Genomic DNA, 19,175 nt, shown 5'->3' on the forward strand with positions numbered 1-19,175 from the left:
GATGTGGCCGCCATCTTGAAATTGAAGCGCGGCAAGTCAATTCATAATTTTTTCATTATTCTTTCTAATTTTTTTAATAAAAATATTCACTATATACAAAAAATTGTTGTTTATGTCAGTCCGGCATTAATTCCTCTGTAATTTGGTACCTAATTTTATAGAAATAATTGTAAATTGGCGAAGAAATTAGAAATTTCCCGATCCCATGTATTTGGATAGGAGGAATCAGTCGCCTTTCTGACTTCAGCCCAGCCTTAATGACGCCGAGTGTACTTGTGATAAGTACACTCGTGTTCATTAATGCCTTCCCATTACCATGGGAGAAATTACCGACCGAGACGGTTTTTTTTTATATGAATTATTCCATCTATTATTTTTCAAATATTCTATGACTAAATTCTCCTCCGGCCCTGCCCCCTCTTAAAAATAAATTTTCCTACTCCAAAACATCTTATTTCCCCTAATTTTAATTATTTCCCCTCATTTTTGACAGCTAACAAACATTTTTGTTTATAAATAATAAACAGTGTACAGTGTCAATTTTATAAATGTAAACATAACTCGTGTTGACATGTATTCGAGAGGCGAGTTATCATAGGATATCTAAAGATTTTTGTAAGTAATTATCAAATTTGAATTTAATTTAATATTACAGGTTATAATGTAATTAAAATATAATTGATATCAATTATATTTTATTATGATTTATCTCAATTTTAGAGCCGGCTTTCAAGTACTCTTTGGAAATTAAGCGATAGTAGTCAAAAAATTGATCAATTATGTGGTACATTCCAATGATAATAAGAAAAAAAGAAGCAAAAAGTTATAGTACAAAAAAAATGATTAAAGGTGAATACAAAAAAGGAGATAATTGTGTTATTATCGAAGATGTTATTATCAGTGGAAGTAGTATTTTAGAAAAGACTTAACTCCAGAAGGTTTGAACGTTACTAAAGCATTAGTAATTATAGACCGAGAACAAAGTGGCAAAAAAAATATAGAAAATGCTGGTATTAAAGTAAGAAGTTTGTATACTCTTACCAAGTTAATGAAGTATCTTTTTGAAGCTGTTAAAATTACTTTAGAAACGATTAAATTTTACGCCCTCGCTACCTGTGGTAACAACAAGATTTAAAAATCGATCATTCATGTTTATGAATGTTTGTTTTGCAATGTTTTAAAATTTATATTAATTTTTACCTTTATTCAATGTTATAAATCGTGCTGAATATTCTTTTATGTATTGAGAAACATTTTTAATCGTTTCTAAAGTAATTTTAACAGCTTCAAAAAGATACTTTATTAACTTGGTAAGAGTATACAAACTTCTTACTTTAATACCAGCATTTTCTATATTTTTTTTGCCACTTTGTTCTCGGTCTATAATTACTAATGCTTTAGTAACGTTCAAACCTTCTGGAGTTAAGTCTTTTCTAAAATACTACTTCCACTGATAATAACATCTTCGATAATAACACAATTATCTCCTTTTTTGTATTCACCTTTAATCATTTTTTTTGTACTATAACTTTTTGCTTCTTTTTTTCTTATTATCATTGGAATGTACCACATAATTGATCAATTTTTTGACTACTATCGCTTAATTTCCAAAGAGTACTTGAAAGCCGGCTCTAAAATTGAGATAAATCATAATAAAATATAATTGATATCAATTATATTTTAATTACATTATAACCTGTAATATTAAATTAAATTCAAATTTGATAATTACTTACAAAAATCTTTAGATATCCTATGATAACTCGCCTCTCGAATACATGTCAACACGAGTTATGTTTACATTTATAAAATTGACACTGTACACTGTTTATTATTTATAAACAAAAATGTTTGTTAGCTGTCAAAAATGAGGGGAAATAATTAAAATTAGGGGAAATAAGATGTTTTGGAGTAGGAAAATTTATTTTTAAGAGGGGGCAGGGCCGGAGGAGAATTTAGTCATAGAATATTTGAAAAATAATAGATGGAATAATTCATATAAAAAAAAACCGTCTCGGTCGGTAATTTCTCCCATGGTAATGGGAAGGCATTAATGAACACGAGTGTAAATAATATTATCGGTCCATAAAAACTACATTATCGACGGGAGTTAACATAATTGCTTATGTCAAGTCAACTATGTGCTACGACTCAGTAAATGTGTCGCTATCTGACGTTAAATTTTATTCTACAGTTCGATATAGAATATACTTGTAACCAAGTAACAAAGGGAGCGTGACATCCGTCCCCAATAAGATGTCAGTCAAAGGCATTTTTACAATCTTTTAAATTTAAATTTTTAAATGTATAATCTTACTGATTGTCAATCAAATTCTATGATACCCAGATTTTTCATCTAATGATCATTTTAAAAATAAGCTTTATTCTTTTAATCTTTTAAAATTGGTTTTTTTTATTTTCAATCATTTAATATTCAATCAAATTATAAAAATTCTTCTTTTTTTAATGTTTATCATTTCGTTGAACAGTCAACTTAAGAAATTAGGACTGGTAAGTTATCTTGCGTCGGTATAGTAGAAAAAAAAATTCAACTAGTGTCACTGTTTTCTGATAGATGACAGTAATTGCACTGTTTTCAATCAAAAATTCAAAATGCTTATAGAAAGAAAAGTCTTCTTTCTGGCTCATGTAATGTCATGCAATTCCTACTACATAAATAAGGATGTTTAGACTTATAATCTAATGATAATAACATTTTTATCTTAATGTTAACGTAATTCAAGTGAAAAAAATTTGAAAACTGAATTATTAAAAGTTGAAAAACTTCAAAAATAATGTCTGTCAGTATTATTCTCTTCTTTAATAAACATAAACAATTTTTGTGCAACGAAAAAAAAAAGTTTTATTACTTAAGTTTTTATAAAAATAAATCAGTTGGTAATGAATAGCTCAATTTACCTGAATTTGAATATAAATATAATATGAATATAAATTTATTAATAAATTTTAATATAAATCACTAGTCAGCTTTGAGTAAATAAATTGTGGCCATCAATGTTGGTAGTAAATGAGTACACCCTTCCTGTTGAATGATATTATTTTTTATGAAAAATTGTATATATGAGTTATATCTTATTCTATCTTACCATTGAAATACGTTATCAACGATAATAAATACTGAATTTTTTTACTACAGTGAGACAGAAATGAATATATTACTAGTAGACATAATCCGTGATGAAGTTTGAACTCTATTGAGTTTGATACAATCATTGGATATCCAAAAATAAAATTATAAATGAATTACCACTCTTCCTACGTTAATGATAAGAATAATGATGAATACTTCATCAATATCATTTTTTAACAAGCTTTCTTGTACAATTTATAAATTACTTCTAAATTTAATGTATCCAAACCAATGTTATCTATGCTTCATAATGCAGGATATTTTCCATTTATACATTCTTTGTTAAATTTATCTAATATAGATGATATTTTTGTTCGATTATATAAAAAAATGCTCCTTCTTTATTACTGATAACTTTTTTATCAGTTCAGGATTTTCTGCTATAATAACTGGATGACTTGGTTTCTTTCTTGTAACTTCACGTATAATCTTCATTGAAGTTACATGGCTATTTTAAATTATCATCCATTATTATCATTAGATTATAAGTCTAAACATCCTTATTTATGTAGTAGGAATTGCATGACATTACATGAGCCAGAAAGAAGACTTTTCTTTCTATAAGCATTTTGAATTTTTGATTGAAAACAGTGCAATTACTGTCATCTATCAGAAAACAGTGACACTAGTTGAATTTTTTTTCTACTATACCGACGCAAGATAACTTACCAGTCCTAATTTCTTAAGTTGACTGTTCAACGAAATGATAAACATTAAGGCTGGGCTGAAGTCAGAAAGTTTCCCGGACTTGACTTTACGCCCTCGTGTTGTGCGGCAAAAGGCCGAAGCTTGACGTCAACTGAAATTGAGTAGGTAACAGGAAAATCGTTCGAAAAATGATAATTTTCAGGGATGCACTACAAAAAGGGAGCCTTAGGGTACCAAGAAATTTACAAATTTCAGAATAATCTCTTCCGAGCAAGACAGAGCACAAAATATATCTATCTATCTCCGTCTTATTTTTCAGAGAAGACTGCGAGTTCGAACAGTTGACGAGCAAGCACATTCCCTACCCTCTGTTACTAAGCCTGAAGCTTACGATATCTAAACGTAAACAAAGCAATGAAAATATGCTAGCTCTATAGTCAGAAGGTTCGCCAGTTATTTTACCGAACGATGTTCGATTCCAATTGCGGCAAAATTTTTTTTTTATTTAAATTGCATGTAATTGCAATTTTATCATGCCAAAAATGAGTTTTAAATTTCAATTTTTATGTAAAATTTTTTTTTCAATTAATCAATGACAAATGAGAAAATATTTGAACAGGGCCATTAACCTTTTTTTGTACAAATACATTGATAATAGCCTTTTTTAACAACTTATTAATAATAAAAAATTGTTTAAACAATCCGCGGCGAGTTCCGATACTTCGCCGGCAAGCTCGACCCCCACTTTCTGTGCCCAAGCCTGTAGCTTATAATTTTCAAGCATCCTTTATATAATTGGAACTATAATAGCTCAGTGGTTAGAGCCCCGACCTTTTATTTTGCTGGGCAGGGTTCGATCCCAGTCATAGGCAATTTTTTTTCTGTATCTTGTTCAAGTGACTTTATATACTTATAAATCAATTCATATATTTTATTACATTATTCTTCCAATTAATTACGAAAAAAACTTGTTTTTCTGAAAATAAGCTGAGGGTGAGGAACGAGTTACTATGAATTCTCTTTTTTAGAAAATGTTGTCTTTAAAAGACACTAGGAATTGATTTTGAACTTATACAAACAACCAATTATTGTATTTATATAAAATTTTTATGAAAAAAAAAAATTGGCTATAACTGGGATCGAACCCTAATCGGTAAGATGAAAGCTTGGTGTTCTTCTCACAGAGCTAACATATTATCTCTGACATCATGTTTATGTTTATAAATTGTATAATGCAGGCTTGAGTACGAAAGGTGGGGATAGAGCTTGCCGGCGAAGTGCCGGAAATCCCCGTGGATTATTTCAACTACTTCTAAATATTTCTAAAATTGCTTAAAAAAAAGCTACGTTCATATAGCTATAGTAAAAAAAGTGTTTATAACTCTGTTCATATGTTTTCCGACTCGGCGTCGATAAATTACATAAATAATTGAGAAAAAAAATCAAATCGTTGGTAAGAATTCATTTTAGCATGTTAATATTATAATTACATGCAAATCTAACAAATGAAAAAGAAAAAAAAAACTACCATGACTGGAATCGAACCCTGCCCATCAAAATGAAAGATCGATGCGCTAACCACCGAGCTATTATGATTACAAAACATCTATATATGCTCAAAAATTATAAGCTGCAGGCTTGGGCATAGAGAGTAGGGGTAGAGCTTGCCAGCGAAGTGCCGGAACTCGCCACGGATTGTTTAAACTACTTTTCAATGTTGATAATAATATGATTAACTTGTTAATAACATAACATTGTTAATACATGTAAAGATGTATAAGTTGTTAAACACAGGCTATTATCAATGTATTTATACAAAAAGAAAGTTTATGGCTCTGTTCAAATATTTTTCGACTTAGCGTCAATAAATTCAATGAATAAAGAGAAAAAAAAATCAAATTGTTATAAAAGATTAATTATAGCATGTCAATATTATAATTACATGCTAATCTAACGAATAAAGTAGAAAAAAAAAATTGGTTATGACTGGGATCGAACCCTGCCCGGCAAAATAGAACTCTGATGCCCTAACCACATGGCCAGCATAATGTCGATATTGAGTTAATGTATATTTGTTTTTACACTACATGCTTGGATACGCCGACTTGGAATTGAGCTTCCTTATTAACATTTATACCTAATAAAAATGATACTAATGGATGAATATATGTATTTGAAGTCATTTGCAGGTATTATATTAATTAATGTTAAATGAGTATCATCATTTTCATTTATCCTAACTGCAATAGTCATCAAAGTGTAGGGCATTGTAAAGTGATACACTATGTTTACATCACATACATATATTACCCGTACACACACATACAGAATTTACTCGCCAAAATGCAGGGCACCATCAGTTCTGGATACGGATTGAGCATTTTTTCAATATGGATGACTGAGGTCATCTGCGAGCATAATGCTGTCACCTATCAGAATTTTTTAAAACTAATTTTCCGGAGAATATCATCTGGAATACAAGATTTCTAATTATTTCTAAATTATTCAATTTTATACTATGAATTGATTTTTTTAACATTCAGACAGGTGGCAAGGACTGACGCAAACACGAATTTTTGGGCGAAAAACGTATAAAAATGAAATAATTAGTGATTTTTCATCTGAATGATGTGGCCGCCATCTTGAAATTGAAGCGCGGCAAGTCAATTCATAATTTTTTCATTATTCTTTCTAATTTTTTTAATAAAAATATTCACTATATACAAAAAATTGTTGTTTACGTCAGTCCGGCATTAATTCCTCTGTAATTTGGTACCTAATTTTATAGAAATAATTGTAAATTGGCGAAGAAATTAGAAATTTCCCGATCCCATGTATTTGGATAGGGGGAATCAGTTGCCTTTCTGACTTCAGCCCAGCCTTAAAAAAAGAAGAATTTTTATAATTTGATTGAATATTAAATGATTGAAAATAAAAAAAACCAATTTTAAAAGATTAAAAGAATAAAGCTTATTTTTAAAATGATCATTAGATGAAAAATCTGGGTATCATAGAATTTGATTGACAATCAGTAAGATTATACATTTAAAAATTTAAATTTAAAAGATTGTAAAAATGCCTTTGACTGACATCTTATTGGGGACGGATGTCACGCTCCCGTAACAAATATGCTCTTTACTAGAGATGTGAATTTACCGGTAATAGAAAATTCGGTAATTACCACGTAAAATTACCGGTATCTGACGGTATTCTGACGTCAAAAAATTCTGAATGTAAAATTTACCGTCAAGCCGTCGGTCAGCGTAATTACCGTAAATTACCGGTCATTCGCATCTATATAGATGAATATGATGAGCTTTTTACCGAGGAAATGGCTTGCTTTCGAACTTGCTTGCCAATTTGCTTAAGTTAATTTTGCTTTTTGCACTTGTTAATTTAAAACCATAGTTTTACGATTTTCTAAACAAGTATATATGCTCAGCTTTTCTTCTTCCGAAAAAATATTTCCAATATTATTAAATGCATTATTAAAATGATTATATAAATCATAAAAACATTCAGGTACTTTATTTATTAAAGGGTTATCACCCTCTAAAATATTTATCCACTTTACAATCGGTTTCATCAATTGAAGAATTTGTTGAAGATTATTCCAAAATTCTTCATTTAGTACAAGAGCACGAGAAGCAGGTTTCCATAATGTAATAGCCTTTGAAGAAATTGCTAAAGCCTGAAGATTATGCTTATTAACACAAAGACTGTCAATCATAATTATAGTAGATCCAAATCTTGTCTTAGCTGGTAATTTTAAGGTAATAAATACTCTACGTTCATCTTGAGATTGAATTTCTTTGAAAATCGCTGACATTATTTGTACTTCTTTTATTCCTTTTACAATAGCTGTTGCACTTGTCACCAAAGTTTCAACAGTTGCTTGACTACCAATATCTTTCATGAGTAGGTTAAGAATGTGAGCAGCACAACCATAACAATACAATTTGTCGACATTATACTTTTGATCTATCAAAGTCCAAGCACTTTTCATTGCAGCACAATTATCTGTACAAATTCCGATAACTTTTTTAATTCCCAAAGCATCAATAACACTTCCTATTTTTTCAGAAATATATAAGGCAGTTTGTGATTCGGTTCCAGTTGGAAATGTTTGAAAAAAACTGGCGCTGGGGTTGTTACAATAAAATTGATGATTCCTTTTTTGCGAATATTAGACCATGCGTCACATTGCACTCCAACAGTAGTAGCAGATTCAATTTTTTCATTAACCATATTTTGTGTTCTAACGAATACTGAATCTAAAAGATTATTTGATATTTGATTTCTTGATGGCAAATTAAATGAAGGCCGTAATGCGTTAAAAAATTTTAGCCAATATGGATTTTCTGTTATACATAATGGTGTACCAGATGCATAAATCGCTTCTGCAAGTAGTTCTTGTAGAGAATCTTCATCTTTTTTTGACATTTTATCACAAAAACTATCGATTGTATTTTTTTTATAGTTATTGCTACAAACACTTATATTATTTGGTAAATTTTCATTTGAAATCATTGAAGTACTTGCTCTATTGTCTGCTTCATTCAAATCTTCAATAGTAAATGAGTCGTCTGTGCTGTTTAGATGAGAATTATTTCGTTTACGAGGTTTACATGGTTTTAAAAGTTTCCGTAAGTCTTGAGGACAACTTCTACACTCTTGATAAAGATGTTTTCGCATGCGAGTAATGTTTTCTGCATACTTTTTCTTGCAATAGTTACATGAATACGATTTTAATTTTTGGTTAGGTTGCAGAGGTAATGCAGAGAAATGTTTATATATTGATTTGTTCTCCCCCATTGCACCAAGTTCTCAATGAAAATCCTTATCTACAAATTGAATTTTCTTATATTAAATATTATCAGTATTTTTAATAAACAAATAAAAATGAAAATATATACCTGATAGAACAAATAAACAGTTGTATGCCGTTGGGAATTCTAAACTGTGATTGGACATGTATTAACCAATCAGAGATCAGCATTTTTCTGACCGGTATGGTAAAACAGGCTTGGTCATTGACGCGTTTTTTTACCGGTAATTTACGGTAAATTTACCCGTCAATTACCGATTCACATCTCTAATACGGACATAAATGCTGTATAATTGTCTATAGGACGGTATAGGGAGATCGCCTGTATAACCTTCAAAAAATTAAATAGCATTTATGTCCAGTACTGTATAAACCAGGCATTGATGAAGCATGAGTGTACGTACTAATTTCGTTAAAACGCAAAAATTTCAATTGTTAACACTACTTACAGTTTTTTTTCGGTATACACATTACAGTGTTTTCGATTAGAAAGAACACAGTTATTTTCAGTTTATAGCTGTGTATATAAGCCTATTGATAAACTTGTATCGGACTAATATCTACTGCGCGATTTTCGCCGATTTTAGGTACTTCGTTTACCGTTTACAATTGAAATCGTGTTGGCGATTGTAATAATTTAAGTTTGTCAAGTAGTTCAATGTAGATTTGTTTTTGAATCAATCGAAGAACAACATTTATTCAATATAAATTATCAGCTGAAAATTGCTAAGTTCTTTTAGAATGTCACAGTTATTAACATAGCACACGGCACAATAAATATAATAATTAAAACTATTATTTTTTCGTTACTTTTTTTTATTAATCTGTTACGATTAGTGTATTAACATCAACAAACGATAAGCAACAATATCCAAATATTTACTTATATAATACTCTATTTTGTAGGTTATCAAAAATTTATCATGAAATTGGAATATCAAAAATGATGCCAACAATGCCTCCAGATGCTCACAAAATATCTTTAAAAATTATAGAAGCTATTAAACAGCATCCAGTTTTGTATATTACTGACGTAAAAGGAACAGCGATAAAATTACAAGAATTTAGACAAAAAGTATGGAAGAAAATTTCCGATGAATTAGGATTAGATCGTAAGAAATATTTTATTAATTCCAAAACAGATTTAATTCATAGAAAAATAATTAAAAAAATTTTTTTCATAGCTGCATGGGTTCGTCTTAGGTGGAAAAATTTACGCGACACTTATTGTCGCATTTTAAAATATAAAAATAAAACAGATAAAGGTTCGAGACGAAAAAAATGGATCTTTGAAGATCATTTAAGTTTTTTAAAATTTCCGTAAGTGCTGTTTTTACAAATATTAGCAATACAATTTTAGTTTAAAATTTTTCATCATTTGTAAAATTGTAGATACGAACCTGATTATCAACCTCAATGCGTAGAACTTACAGATGAATACATAGAAGAAATAAATAGAGCCGGAATAACATCTGAAAATCTTCTAGAACAGCTGGAAGATCGAAATGACGAAGATTACAGTGAATATTTAGAAGTTTTGGAAGAAACAAATGCTGATTCAGTATTAGAAGATAATCAAATTGAAATTTTAAATACGAATGAGCATGAAATTACCGAGGCACTAGATGATTATAGCATTAATGAAAATCAACAAGATATAAATATACATGCACAACAAATTAAATTAAAATATCGAAAAATACGTCCAAAACGATTAAAACCAAATAATCAAAATGATCATACCGATGAAAATACTGATTATGGAATTTTAAACCCGAATTTCAAAATAGAACAATTAAAATTACCTATCAGTCATAATACCAGTAACAATATTAGCTCTATGATTATAACAAATACAACATCTATTAATTCTTCACCAATCAATGATACTCAACCTGAATCAGTTATTGATACCAAAGGTGATCTAATGTCTACAAGATCACTAGTACCAACAAGCACAGAACTTTTCTTTAACAGCATGGCTCAAACTGTTAAATTATTACCTCCTAAAGCTCAAGCAGAGGTCAAAATGGCTGTTTGTAAAATAGTAACTGAGGCAGAAGTAAAATACTCGAAAAAAAAATTACAATTAAATACACAACAATTTATTGCACCTCCTGGTATGATTCCGAAATTAGTTCTTATTCCATGTAGTATGATAGATAATCAGGAAAATAAATAATATTTCTAGATTAAAAAATTTTTGTTATCGTAATTAACTTGAAAGTATATCTATCAAGATCGTAATATAGAAACATTAATGCCTTTATTTTAAAAATTCAGAGTTTAATCGCATTTAGAAGTTTTATAATTGTGAATAATGAAATTGCACACAATTTTTTTATGTAGAAAGATAAATGCCATTGAGTATTCACATTACTAAATTCTTTTTTCACAATAACATTATTTCTTTTGAAAAAAATTTTGACTCTGAGATTAATCTGCCTACGGAAGACAATAAAAGTATATAAAAATTATAATTAACATTTTATAGTACAAGTGTCAAATATATTCATAAATATTGTTAAAAATCGAAAAAAATAATTACATTATTTTTATTTTAATGTCCATTGAGTTGACATTCAGTAATCAACATTTTTATCCATTGCAAATTAATTTTTGAAGTGACACACTAAAGTTAGAAATTCTTTGCAATTCATAAATGAATTAAGTTATCTATGTCGTTTAACATCACTATTACTTATTAAAATGGTTTGTATAGTTAAATCGCTATATAGTAATATAAGATGAACTTTTTTGAATTGAACACTTATAATAATTCATGATTTCACCATTTTAAAATTAACATATTTTTGACATTCATCTTTTCAATTATACTTTCTATTATTTTTAGTTATTCATATATTTTGTCAAAATTATGTTCAGCCTTATAGTAGCATTATTCGTTTAATAAAAAGAATACTATTGTTTAATAAAATCTTCAATTTTTAATAACGTATTCAATCGATTCTTATATTTTTACAAACCACTGAATATTTTTCTACGGGAATGATGACTTCTTACTATACAATTGATTATTTGCATTATAATTATACGGCCTAAAAAAAGAGCCTAATACTGTCATATTATAGTAATATACCTAACATATTTTTCATTTCTACAATACAACACAAAATTTATTTAAAACGCTACATATCGGACTTGCGATAATTTTTTTCCAATTGAAAAAAAAAATTTCAGTTAAAAAATTTATTTGCATTTCGTTTGTTTCATTATAGATTCATTCTTTTTAAGTTTTAATTGCGTTTTGTCCTGATATTATTAATTATTAATTTATTATAAAATATGAATAATGACGCTATTAACAATTTACTCGAGTTATTATACAATAAATAGAAAAATTAATAACATAACAATAAATTTTAATAACAAAATTATATTAAACGTTATATTGGGTTGATACTATTATGTAGTGTACAGTATCACCCAGGAAAAATTTTTCTTATGTAATAGTACATAGGAAATGATTCATATACGAACCACATAAAGCCAATTTTCTGTATACGATTATATATGAAAAAATTTTTTCCTGGACAAGCATAAATGCTGTGTGATTTTCTGTAAGGTAGAAAAATCGCATCTATATCCTCCAAGAAAATTGAATAGCATTTATGTTCGGTACTGTACAATATGTATAACTTGAATATTATTAGTTATTTTTAAAAAATTTTACTGATTTTAATACGTTATAATAATAAACATACAATCAAAATTTTATAATATAAAGGCAATAATGTAATATAGTCGTTATTATACAGTCTACTTGCGTTATAAGTTCACTTACAGAACTGTAGAGGACTAAAATTCTAAAAAAGCTATTTTCAACTCAGAAAGTTACTGCCAGAAACTGAATCATAATCATGTTATTAAAATATTTATTTAGTAACAAGATTTAAATTTCATAGAGTTTTTATTTTAATTAAAATTATCTTCTAAATTTATCTCTAAGCAGATCTGCAACGGATCAAAAGTAATCAGAAAAATGAATTCCGAGTTCAGGTCTGATCAGATTAGTATTATAAGACCTATTCAAATCCTTCGTTTCTTATTTAAATTTTCTGCAAAGTCTATAGGATTTTACATATTTTAATGGGAAAGTTTAAGCAGGGTTGGGAAAGAATTTTCGTATCTGATTTTATATTGATTGTATGTGAAACCTAGAAAATCATCTATAAACTATATAAGGCCAATTTCCCATATACGATCATATAAGAAAATTTTTTCCCGGGGAGTTTTATCAAATCTTATTGCTTGCTCAAAATAGATATAGCTGGATAAAATATTCTAAAATTCTATACGATCCTTCAAAATTATGTATGACTATATAAAATTTTACACAAGTGCATAAGATTCCATCGTTATTTTTTTTGATAAAGTTCTATCTATAGAAGCCAATCGTATATGTCTAACATTAAATTATCGAAAAATAATATAACAAATTAATTTATAAAAAACTGAAGAGACGTTTTATTATTGACATTAATTTTTTTTTCTCATTCTTATGATTTGATCTTGATAATCTTGAAAAATTCGAGTATATTTGTCATATGTGATGAACCTCTCATGAAATTTATATTACATATATATGTACTCCGTTATATATGCACATGCAGGTCTTATAACGCGAGAACGGAGTACAGTACTGGACATAAATGCTGTTCAATTTTACGAAGGTTATACATGCAATTTCCTCTACCCTCTTATACAAAATCATACAGCATTCATGTTCGATACTGTACATTATTTTGGAGTACGTATAGTTGGGAAAGCTCTTTGTGGTCCAGTCAAATGAGGGAAATGGGATAATTTTGGTTTGCTGCGGCCACATTAATGATTTATAGATGACGGGATCGGAAATTTCGCGAGAAACACAATGGTATAGGTTAAAATTGTTTGGCACGCATAGGGGGGGAGTAAATCGCGAAAACCGCCCCCCCCTCGCGAATTTCTCGATTTCTATGATAGATATGAAAAAATGTTTTAAATAAAAGTTGTTCAGAATTTAATTTTAATAAAAAAAGTACTGAACACTTTTTTTCATATCTATGATAGATAAAAAGTTATTCGCGACTGAAGCTTCACTATTGACAAAAGCTTCAGTCGCGTCTAAGAAAATTAATAAAAAATACTTAATGTTAGAAATATTACTTTTTGGCGATTTATTTAGAAAAATGAGATATTAAATTTCATTTTTAAAAAAAAATTTTTTTTTTTCATTAATTTTTTCATTATTTTTATAAACAATGAATTATTTAAATCATTCCCATTTTGGTTCGAATGCACCGATCAGCCCGATTTTGGGCTCAAAATGTGCAGAATTAAAAATGGAACATTTCATATATGCAAAGTTTTTCATTATTTTGCACCTGTTAAAAGTTATACAGGTATAAATATTTGGGCCCCCGAGAGCACTTTTCCTCTTCTGCCGCCGTTGGGTGCGACAGAGAGCAATATATATCTCTCTGCTTCACTCGCACTCACACAAAACTTCTGCGCATGCGCCGAGTATGGTAAAACATGAGTACGAGTGAAATGCTCAATCCAACCGTAAGTGTGACAAAGACACTATACGGTGAGTGAAGAGGGGATGTTTTGGGCACATGCTGGTTGCTTCAAAAGTCTTTCCGAGCTCAAAATTTTTCAGCACGAGAATTTTTATCTCCCACATAATTACCTTAATAAATCTGCATACATGTTCTCAGATATGTCAAGAACATGTATGCACATTTTTGGATCTTATGAGGTAATTATGTGGGAGATATAAATTTTTTCTCTTCCCCATAATTATTTTTTTTGACAAAAAAAATCGGAAAAAAGCACCCAAAAAAGTATAGCTAGATCGATAGGAAATTTAATTCTCTATCGATCTATATACATGATTATTGGACCTAAAATTTTAAAAAATTTCTTAACATTCTCGCGCTGAAAAATTTCGAGCTCGGAAAGACTTTTGAAGCGACCAGCATGTGCCCAAAACATCCCCTCTTCACTCACCGTATAGTGTCTTTGTCACACTTACGGTTGGATTGAGCATTTCACTCGTACTCATGTTTTACCATACTCGGCGCATGCGCAGAAGTTTTGTGTGAGTGCGAGTGAAGCAGAGAGATATATATTGCTCTCTGTCGCACCCAACGGCGGCAGAAGAGGAAAAGTGCTCTCGGGGGCCCAAATATTTATACCTGTATAACTTTTAACAGGTGCAAAATAATGAAAAACTTTGCATATATGAAATGTTCCATTTTTAATTCTGCACATTTTGAGCCCAAAATCGGGCTGATCGGTGCATTCGAACCAAAATGGGAATGATTTAAATAATTCATTGTTTATAAAAATAATGAAAAAATTAATGAAAAAAAAAAATTTTTTTTTAAAAATGAAATTTAATATCTCATTTTTCTAAATAAATCGCCAAAAAGTAATATTTCTAACATTAAGTATTTTTTATTAATTTTCTTAGACGCGACTGAAGCTTTTGTCAATAGTGAAGCTTCAGTCGCGAATAACTTTTTATCTATCATAGATATGAAAAAAAGTGTTCAGTACTTTTTTTATTAAAATTAAATTCTGAACAACTTTTATTTAAAACATTTTTTCATATCTATCATAGAAATCGAGAAATTCGCGAGGGGGGGGCGGTTTTCGCGATTTACTCCCCCCCTATGCGTGCCAAACAATTTTAACCTATACCATTGTGTTTCTCGCGAAATTTCCGATCCCGTCATCTATAAATCATTAATGTGGCCGCAGCAAACCAAAATTATCCCATTTCCCTCATTTGACTGGACTATTGAGATAACTTCAACGCAACGGACTAACAGCGAGCGGATTTACAACGCTATTTGACTGTAGGGGAAGAGAGGGGAAAATGGAACACCACGAACAAATTTAAATCAACAAATTAAGCATTATATTAACAAATGTTAATAATTTTTAATGCATAAATAAATTGAAAAAATAATGTACAAAAAGTATACTAAGCGTTTTCAAATTTATTTTGATAAATTAGTATATTTTCTCGAGCGTTTTATTTTACCCTCGCGTTCCACTTTACTTATCTTTCCTCTACATACAGTGTTACTCTGTTACATTCATGTTATCAGACTTGTACAAAAGTCCTTTTGAAAAGTATTCAAATACAAATACTGGGTTTTGGAAAAGTATTTACATACAAATACAAATATTCATAAAGTATTTGAAATACAAATACAGCCTAGCTAATTTAAATAGATATTTTAAAGGAAGTATATACTTGCTTAAGATACCAGCAGAAACTATTTAAATACAAATACAAATAGTGTAATTGTATTTAAATACTGATCAATTTATTCATCAATTTCTGTATAAGCTACGGCGTTACGTACAATGTTCAGCAAAGTTTTTATTGAGTACCTTATTGATATTTTACTTTGTATTTTAAAAACAATTTAGTGTATACTGAGAAGATGTTTTATTTGAAATATTTAAACACAATTATCAAATACTTTTTGTTGTCAGTACTTAAATATTATTTGAAATACCGTGAAAAGTATTTAAATTAGTATTTCAAATACTTCTATTTGAAATACTGACAAGTATGCACGTTATACCGCAGTTGCAATACACATACATAACGAACATTAACATAGCATGTGACCTATATGTTATATAATAATGAAACTTAAGATTAACGGGGAGTACGATTTTCACAAATATATTGAATTCTCTAAAAATTTCAGCAATATAAAGACTAGATCTTCAATGAAAATATCGAATGCCATTTAAGAAGACAGAATGAAACCAAGTCGGGCTAGAACCATTCCCTTTCGTAGTCGCATAATTTCCCAATAAATATCATGAACTGCAAGAATTTTTGAATTTAGATAATTTTTTTTCAATAAATATGATTATAAAAAAAATCAGTATACTGATACTCGTATTACACAAATTATTGTAATCGTTGTGCTATAACTAAAAAATCTATCTTTGGCGATGTGAAAGTCAATATAGAATATAATTTCATTCATAAAATACCTGCACTTTTAACAAGTCCACGCTCAACATATCTCAAGTAGTTTAAAAAATCACAAACAGCAATTATCTGAAATCAAATAATATCGTTATTTTTTGACTAATATTTGTATTTTTTTAAGAGAACAAATCTTTTACTCACTCGATTTCTACAGATTTGAGAAATTGAGTACCATTGGTTTTCCTGATCACTCAGTTGCATTCGGTAATAACATTGACGAGGTACTTCTAAGAGAGCGCATGTTCTGTAAAAAAGTAGTCATTAAATTAATCCTTTAGAAATACATCTCATTAGGTATAAGTAAACTGCAAATCTCGAATTTTGGACGTGTTTTAATTTAAAGAACGACGATTTACAGTGTATATCCGAGTCAGAATTTTACTCTTATTTTCCCACTGAACCCCCTGAAAAAATTTATTTTTGCCGCTGAACCTGCTTACTATAGTAAATTTTGATTTTAAATAAAGTACATATACTTTATTACCTTCCTAGTGGGAAGTTATAGTAATGGGTCCGATTTTGCGAATCCCGAATTTTGACATATCTCCACGTTTTAAGGTCCCCAAAGTCGAATACGATCGTTTTCCAGTGGACGTCTGTGTGTGCGTATGTACGTATGTGCGTTCGGAATTATTTTTCGCCTCGATTATCCCGAGAACAAAAAATGATATCGATGTGGGACCAATTGCATTCGACGCGTAATTATGTAGCTTAGAAATGATTAGATTTCCAGCAAAATCGGTTCAGCCATTTTTTTTGCAGAACCAAAAAACTAGCAAAAATGGAAAATGACCTGAATTTCTCAATTTATAAATTATACCATTTTGTAGACAAAATTTCGAAATCTTTAAAAAAATATGAATATTAAATGATTAGAATACTTGTATGAACACATGGTGACAATATTTCATCGAAAAAAAAAATTGTGTTCATAACAATTGAACATTGTTACTAACAAGTGATTATTGATCATAGTAATATTTAAATAATAAGTTTTAAATTTTTATAAACAATAAAAATAGGGATCCATGCTATATATATGAGTACTTTTAACGCATAATTTTTTCTTGTACTAAAAAAATGTTACCAACTGTATGACATAAATGAAAACATACTTTTTTCGTGTATAACAATGAAATTTGTTGTAAATAATGAATAAAAGGATCTATGAGGTATATTTGAATTCTTCTAACGCATAATTTTTTCTTTTACTAAAATGAAGTAACTAACCATATCAAATGGATAAAAATAGACTCATTTCGTTCATAACAATTCCATTTTTTATAAAGAACGGAAGCGAATTCTATTCGAGGTGTTTTCCATTTTTTCCACTGGGAAGTTGGTCGTGTGGACCTTTCGGGTCGCACTCAGACCACTGCAGAGCACTGATATTTTTTAAAATCAAAATTTTTGTCTTCATCCAGAATATCTACGCGTTTTTTATAATTATTATGAATTTATTAATGAAATCTATATTATTCAATTAGTTTCATCAACATTCGACGATTAAAAATTATTTGTAATGATTTAAAAGAATTTCTAATAGTTAGTGATGGTGAGAAAATATTTTCTATGATATTTAATTGTTCATAACCATACATTATTATAGTTAATATGATTATTTCATTACTACCGAGTACAGAATATTTATAGAAACTATTTTTAATAGTACTCAGTTCTTTTGATTCATGTGTATGAAAAAAAAATTATTAAGTTACTTTTAATAATCAGTGATTATTAATTGCAACTTTTAAATATTTTTTGAATTATTTCGTATATTTTAATCCACTTTTCATTATAATATTGAGTTACCATTAATAGTATTTCATTTATAATATTAATTATTGTGGATTTAAATAAGTAGAAAATAAAAAATTTATAAATTCGTCGCAGCGCAGTGGATGCAGGGACCTGGACTCGATCTCTCGACGTTAAGCAAAACTTTTCGTGTACAGAACTTGGATGGGTGACCGCCGGGAACACCACCGATTTTTCTCTATTTTCTGCTGGACCCCCTGAATGGAAAAATCCCACTAAACCTCCTGAATTTTTTTCACGTTAAACTGCTTGAAATTTTTTACCGCTGAAGGTGCTGAATCGGGAATTATGAAGGGGGTTCAGCGGCAAAATATAAAAATATTTTGTATTATTTTTCCTATACGAAAAAATGATTTTTTCCCGCTGATGCTTCTGACTTTCAGGAGGTTTAGCGGCAAAATAAGAGTAAAATTCTGACTCGGGGTGGTTTGAAATGACTTAATTGTACCAATTGAGACTTATTGTAAGTGCTATTTTTCTTTATGCTTCTGTACTTAAACCTATAGAATAATGTATTAAAATAGCTTTCAAAAGAACGACACGTAAAAAGATAAAATAGATTTCACAGTTCTATTTTTGGGCACAATTGCATCTACTTTATTCTGCGTACATCTACTTTGATGTTCGTAGATTTTCCGTAACTTCTATGGATACATCAGTTTTTTTATAATCAAGATCAACAGCGATATTTCACTTCT

General features: G+C 29.2%; 3 protein-coding genes and 2 long non-coding RNA genes across 21 annotated transcripts in view; 2 read left to right on the forward strand and 3 right to left on the reverse strand.

The window, feature by feature from the left end:
- Window positions 1-410: 410 nt before the first annotated feature.
- Window positions 411-762, forward strand: LOC118067129 (uncharacterized). Its single transcript, XR_004690324.1, has 2 exons — window positions 411-615; window positions 721-762. It is a non-coding gene; the product is annotated as an uncharacterized lncRNA (long non-coding RNA).
- An 827-nt stretch (window positions 763-1,589) lies between these two features.
- Window positions 1,590-1,943, reverse strand: LOC118067130 (uncharacterized). The gene is made up of 2 exons (XR_004690325.1): window positions 1,737-1,943; window positions 1,590-1,631 (listed from the first exon to the last, which is right to left on the reverse strand). It is a non-coding gene; the product is annotated as an uncharacterized lncRNA (long non-coding RNA).
- Window positions 1,944-7,175: 5,232 nt separating this feature from the next.
- LOC118067125 (uncharacterized) lies at window positions 7,176-8,859 on the reverse strand. 2 transcript variants are annotated; one of them, XM_035083710.1, is made up of 2 exons: window positions 8,716-8,859; window positions 7,176-8,643 (listed from the first exon to the last, which is right to left on the reverse strand). In XM_035083710.1, exon 2 carries the CDS (start codon window positions 7,803-7,805, stop codon window positions 7,191-7,193), a length of 615 nt encoding a protein of 204 aa, XP_034939601.1. In that variant the 5' UTR covers window positions 7,806-8,643; window positions 8,716-8,859; the 3' UTR covers window positions 7,176-7,190. The 2 variants fall into 2 exon arrangements, with proteins under 2 accessions (XP_034939601.1, XP_034939600.1); XM_035083709.1 differs by having other exon boundaries at window positions 7,309-8,643.
- A 47-nt stretch (window positions 8,860-8,906) lies between these two features.
- LOC118067124 (uncharacterized) lies at window positions 8,907-10,827 on the forward strand. 2 transcript variants are annotated; one of them, XM_035083707.1, is made up of 4 exons: window positions 8,907-9,023; window positions 9,534-9,739; window positions 9,812-9,947; window positions 10,020-10,827. In XM_035083707.1, exons 2-4 carry the CDS (start codon window positions 9,571-9,573, stop codon window positions 10,807-10,809), a joined length of 1,095 nt encoding a protein of 364 aa, XP_034939598.1. In that variant the 5' UTR covers window positions 8,907-9,023; window positions 9,534-9,570; the 3' UTR covers window positions 10,810-10,827. The 2 variants fall into 2 exon arrangements, with proteins under 2 accessions (XP_034939598.1, XP_034939599.1); XM_035083708.1 differs by lacking the exon at window positions 8,907-9,023 and adding an exon at window positions 9,036-9,214.
- Window positions 10,828-15,384: 4,557 nt separating this feature from the next.
- The window catches only part of LOC118067122 (guanine nucleotide exchange factor for Rab-3A-like), a 46,714-nt gene continuing 42,923 nt past the window's right edge, over window positions 15,385-19,175 (reverse strand). For 9 of the 15 annotated variants that reach the window (XM_035083706.1, XM_035083699.1, XM_035083698.1 and 6 more), the window contains exons 6-8: window positions 16,801-16,903; window positions 16,662-16,728; window positions 15,385-16,488 (exon numbers count right to left, since the gene is read on the reverse strand). In XM_035083706.1, the coding sequence (XP_034939597.1) occupies window positions 16,409-16,488; window positions 16,662-16,728; window positions 16,801-16,903 (250 nt within the window). In that variant the 3' untranslated portion in view covers window positions 15,385-16,408. The remainder of the gene's footprint in view (window positions 16,489-16,661; window positions 16,729-16,800; window positions 16,904-19,175) is intronic. The other 6 variants (XM_035083696.1, XM_035083695.1, XM_035083692.1 and 3 more) reach the window with 1 other exon arrangement.

This window comes from Chelonus insularis, unplaced genomic scaffold (assembly GCF_013357705.1).
Source record: "Chelonus insularis isolate UGA/USDA-ARS -01 unplaced genomic scaffold, ASM1335770v1 contig_360_pilon, whole genome shotgun sequence".
In the NCBI taxonomy this organism is placed as follows: domain Eukaryota; kingdom Metazoa; phylum Arthropoda; class Insecta; order Hymenoptera; family Braconidae; genus Chelonus; species Chelonus insularis.

Bases quoted from the DNA above. Each gene is read 5' to 3' on its own strand.
- LOC118067125 (XM_035083709.1), bottom strand. From the start codon at position 8,614: ATGGGGGAGAACAAATCAATATATAAACATTTCTCTGCATTACCTCTG.
- LOC118067124 (XM_035083707.1), top strand. From the start codon at position 9,571: ATGATGCCAACAATGCCTCCAGATGCTCACAAAATATCTTTAAAAATT. The intron at 9,740-9,811 runs GTAAGAAATATT...TTTTTTTCATAG, and splicing joins CGATGAATTAGGATTAGATC to CTGCATGGGTTCGTCTTAGG. The intron at 9,948-10,019 runs GTAAGTGCTGTT...GTAAAATTGTAG, and splicing joins TTAAGTTTTTTAAAATTTCC to ATACGAACCTGATTATCAAC.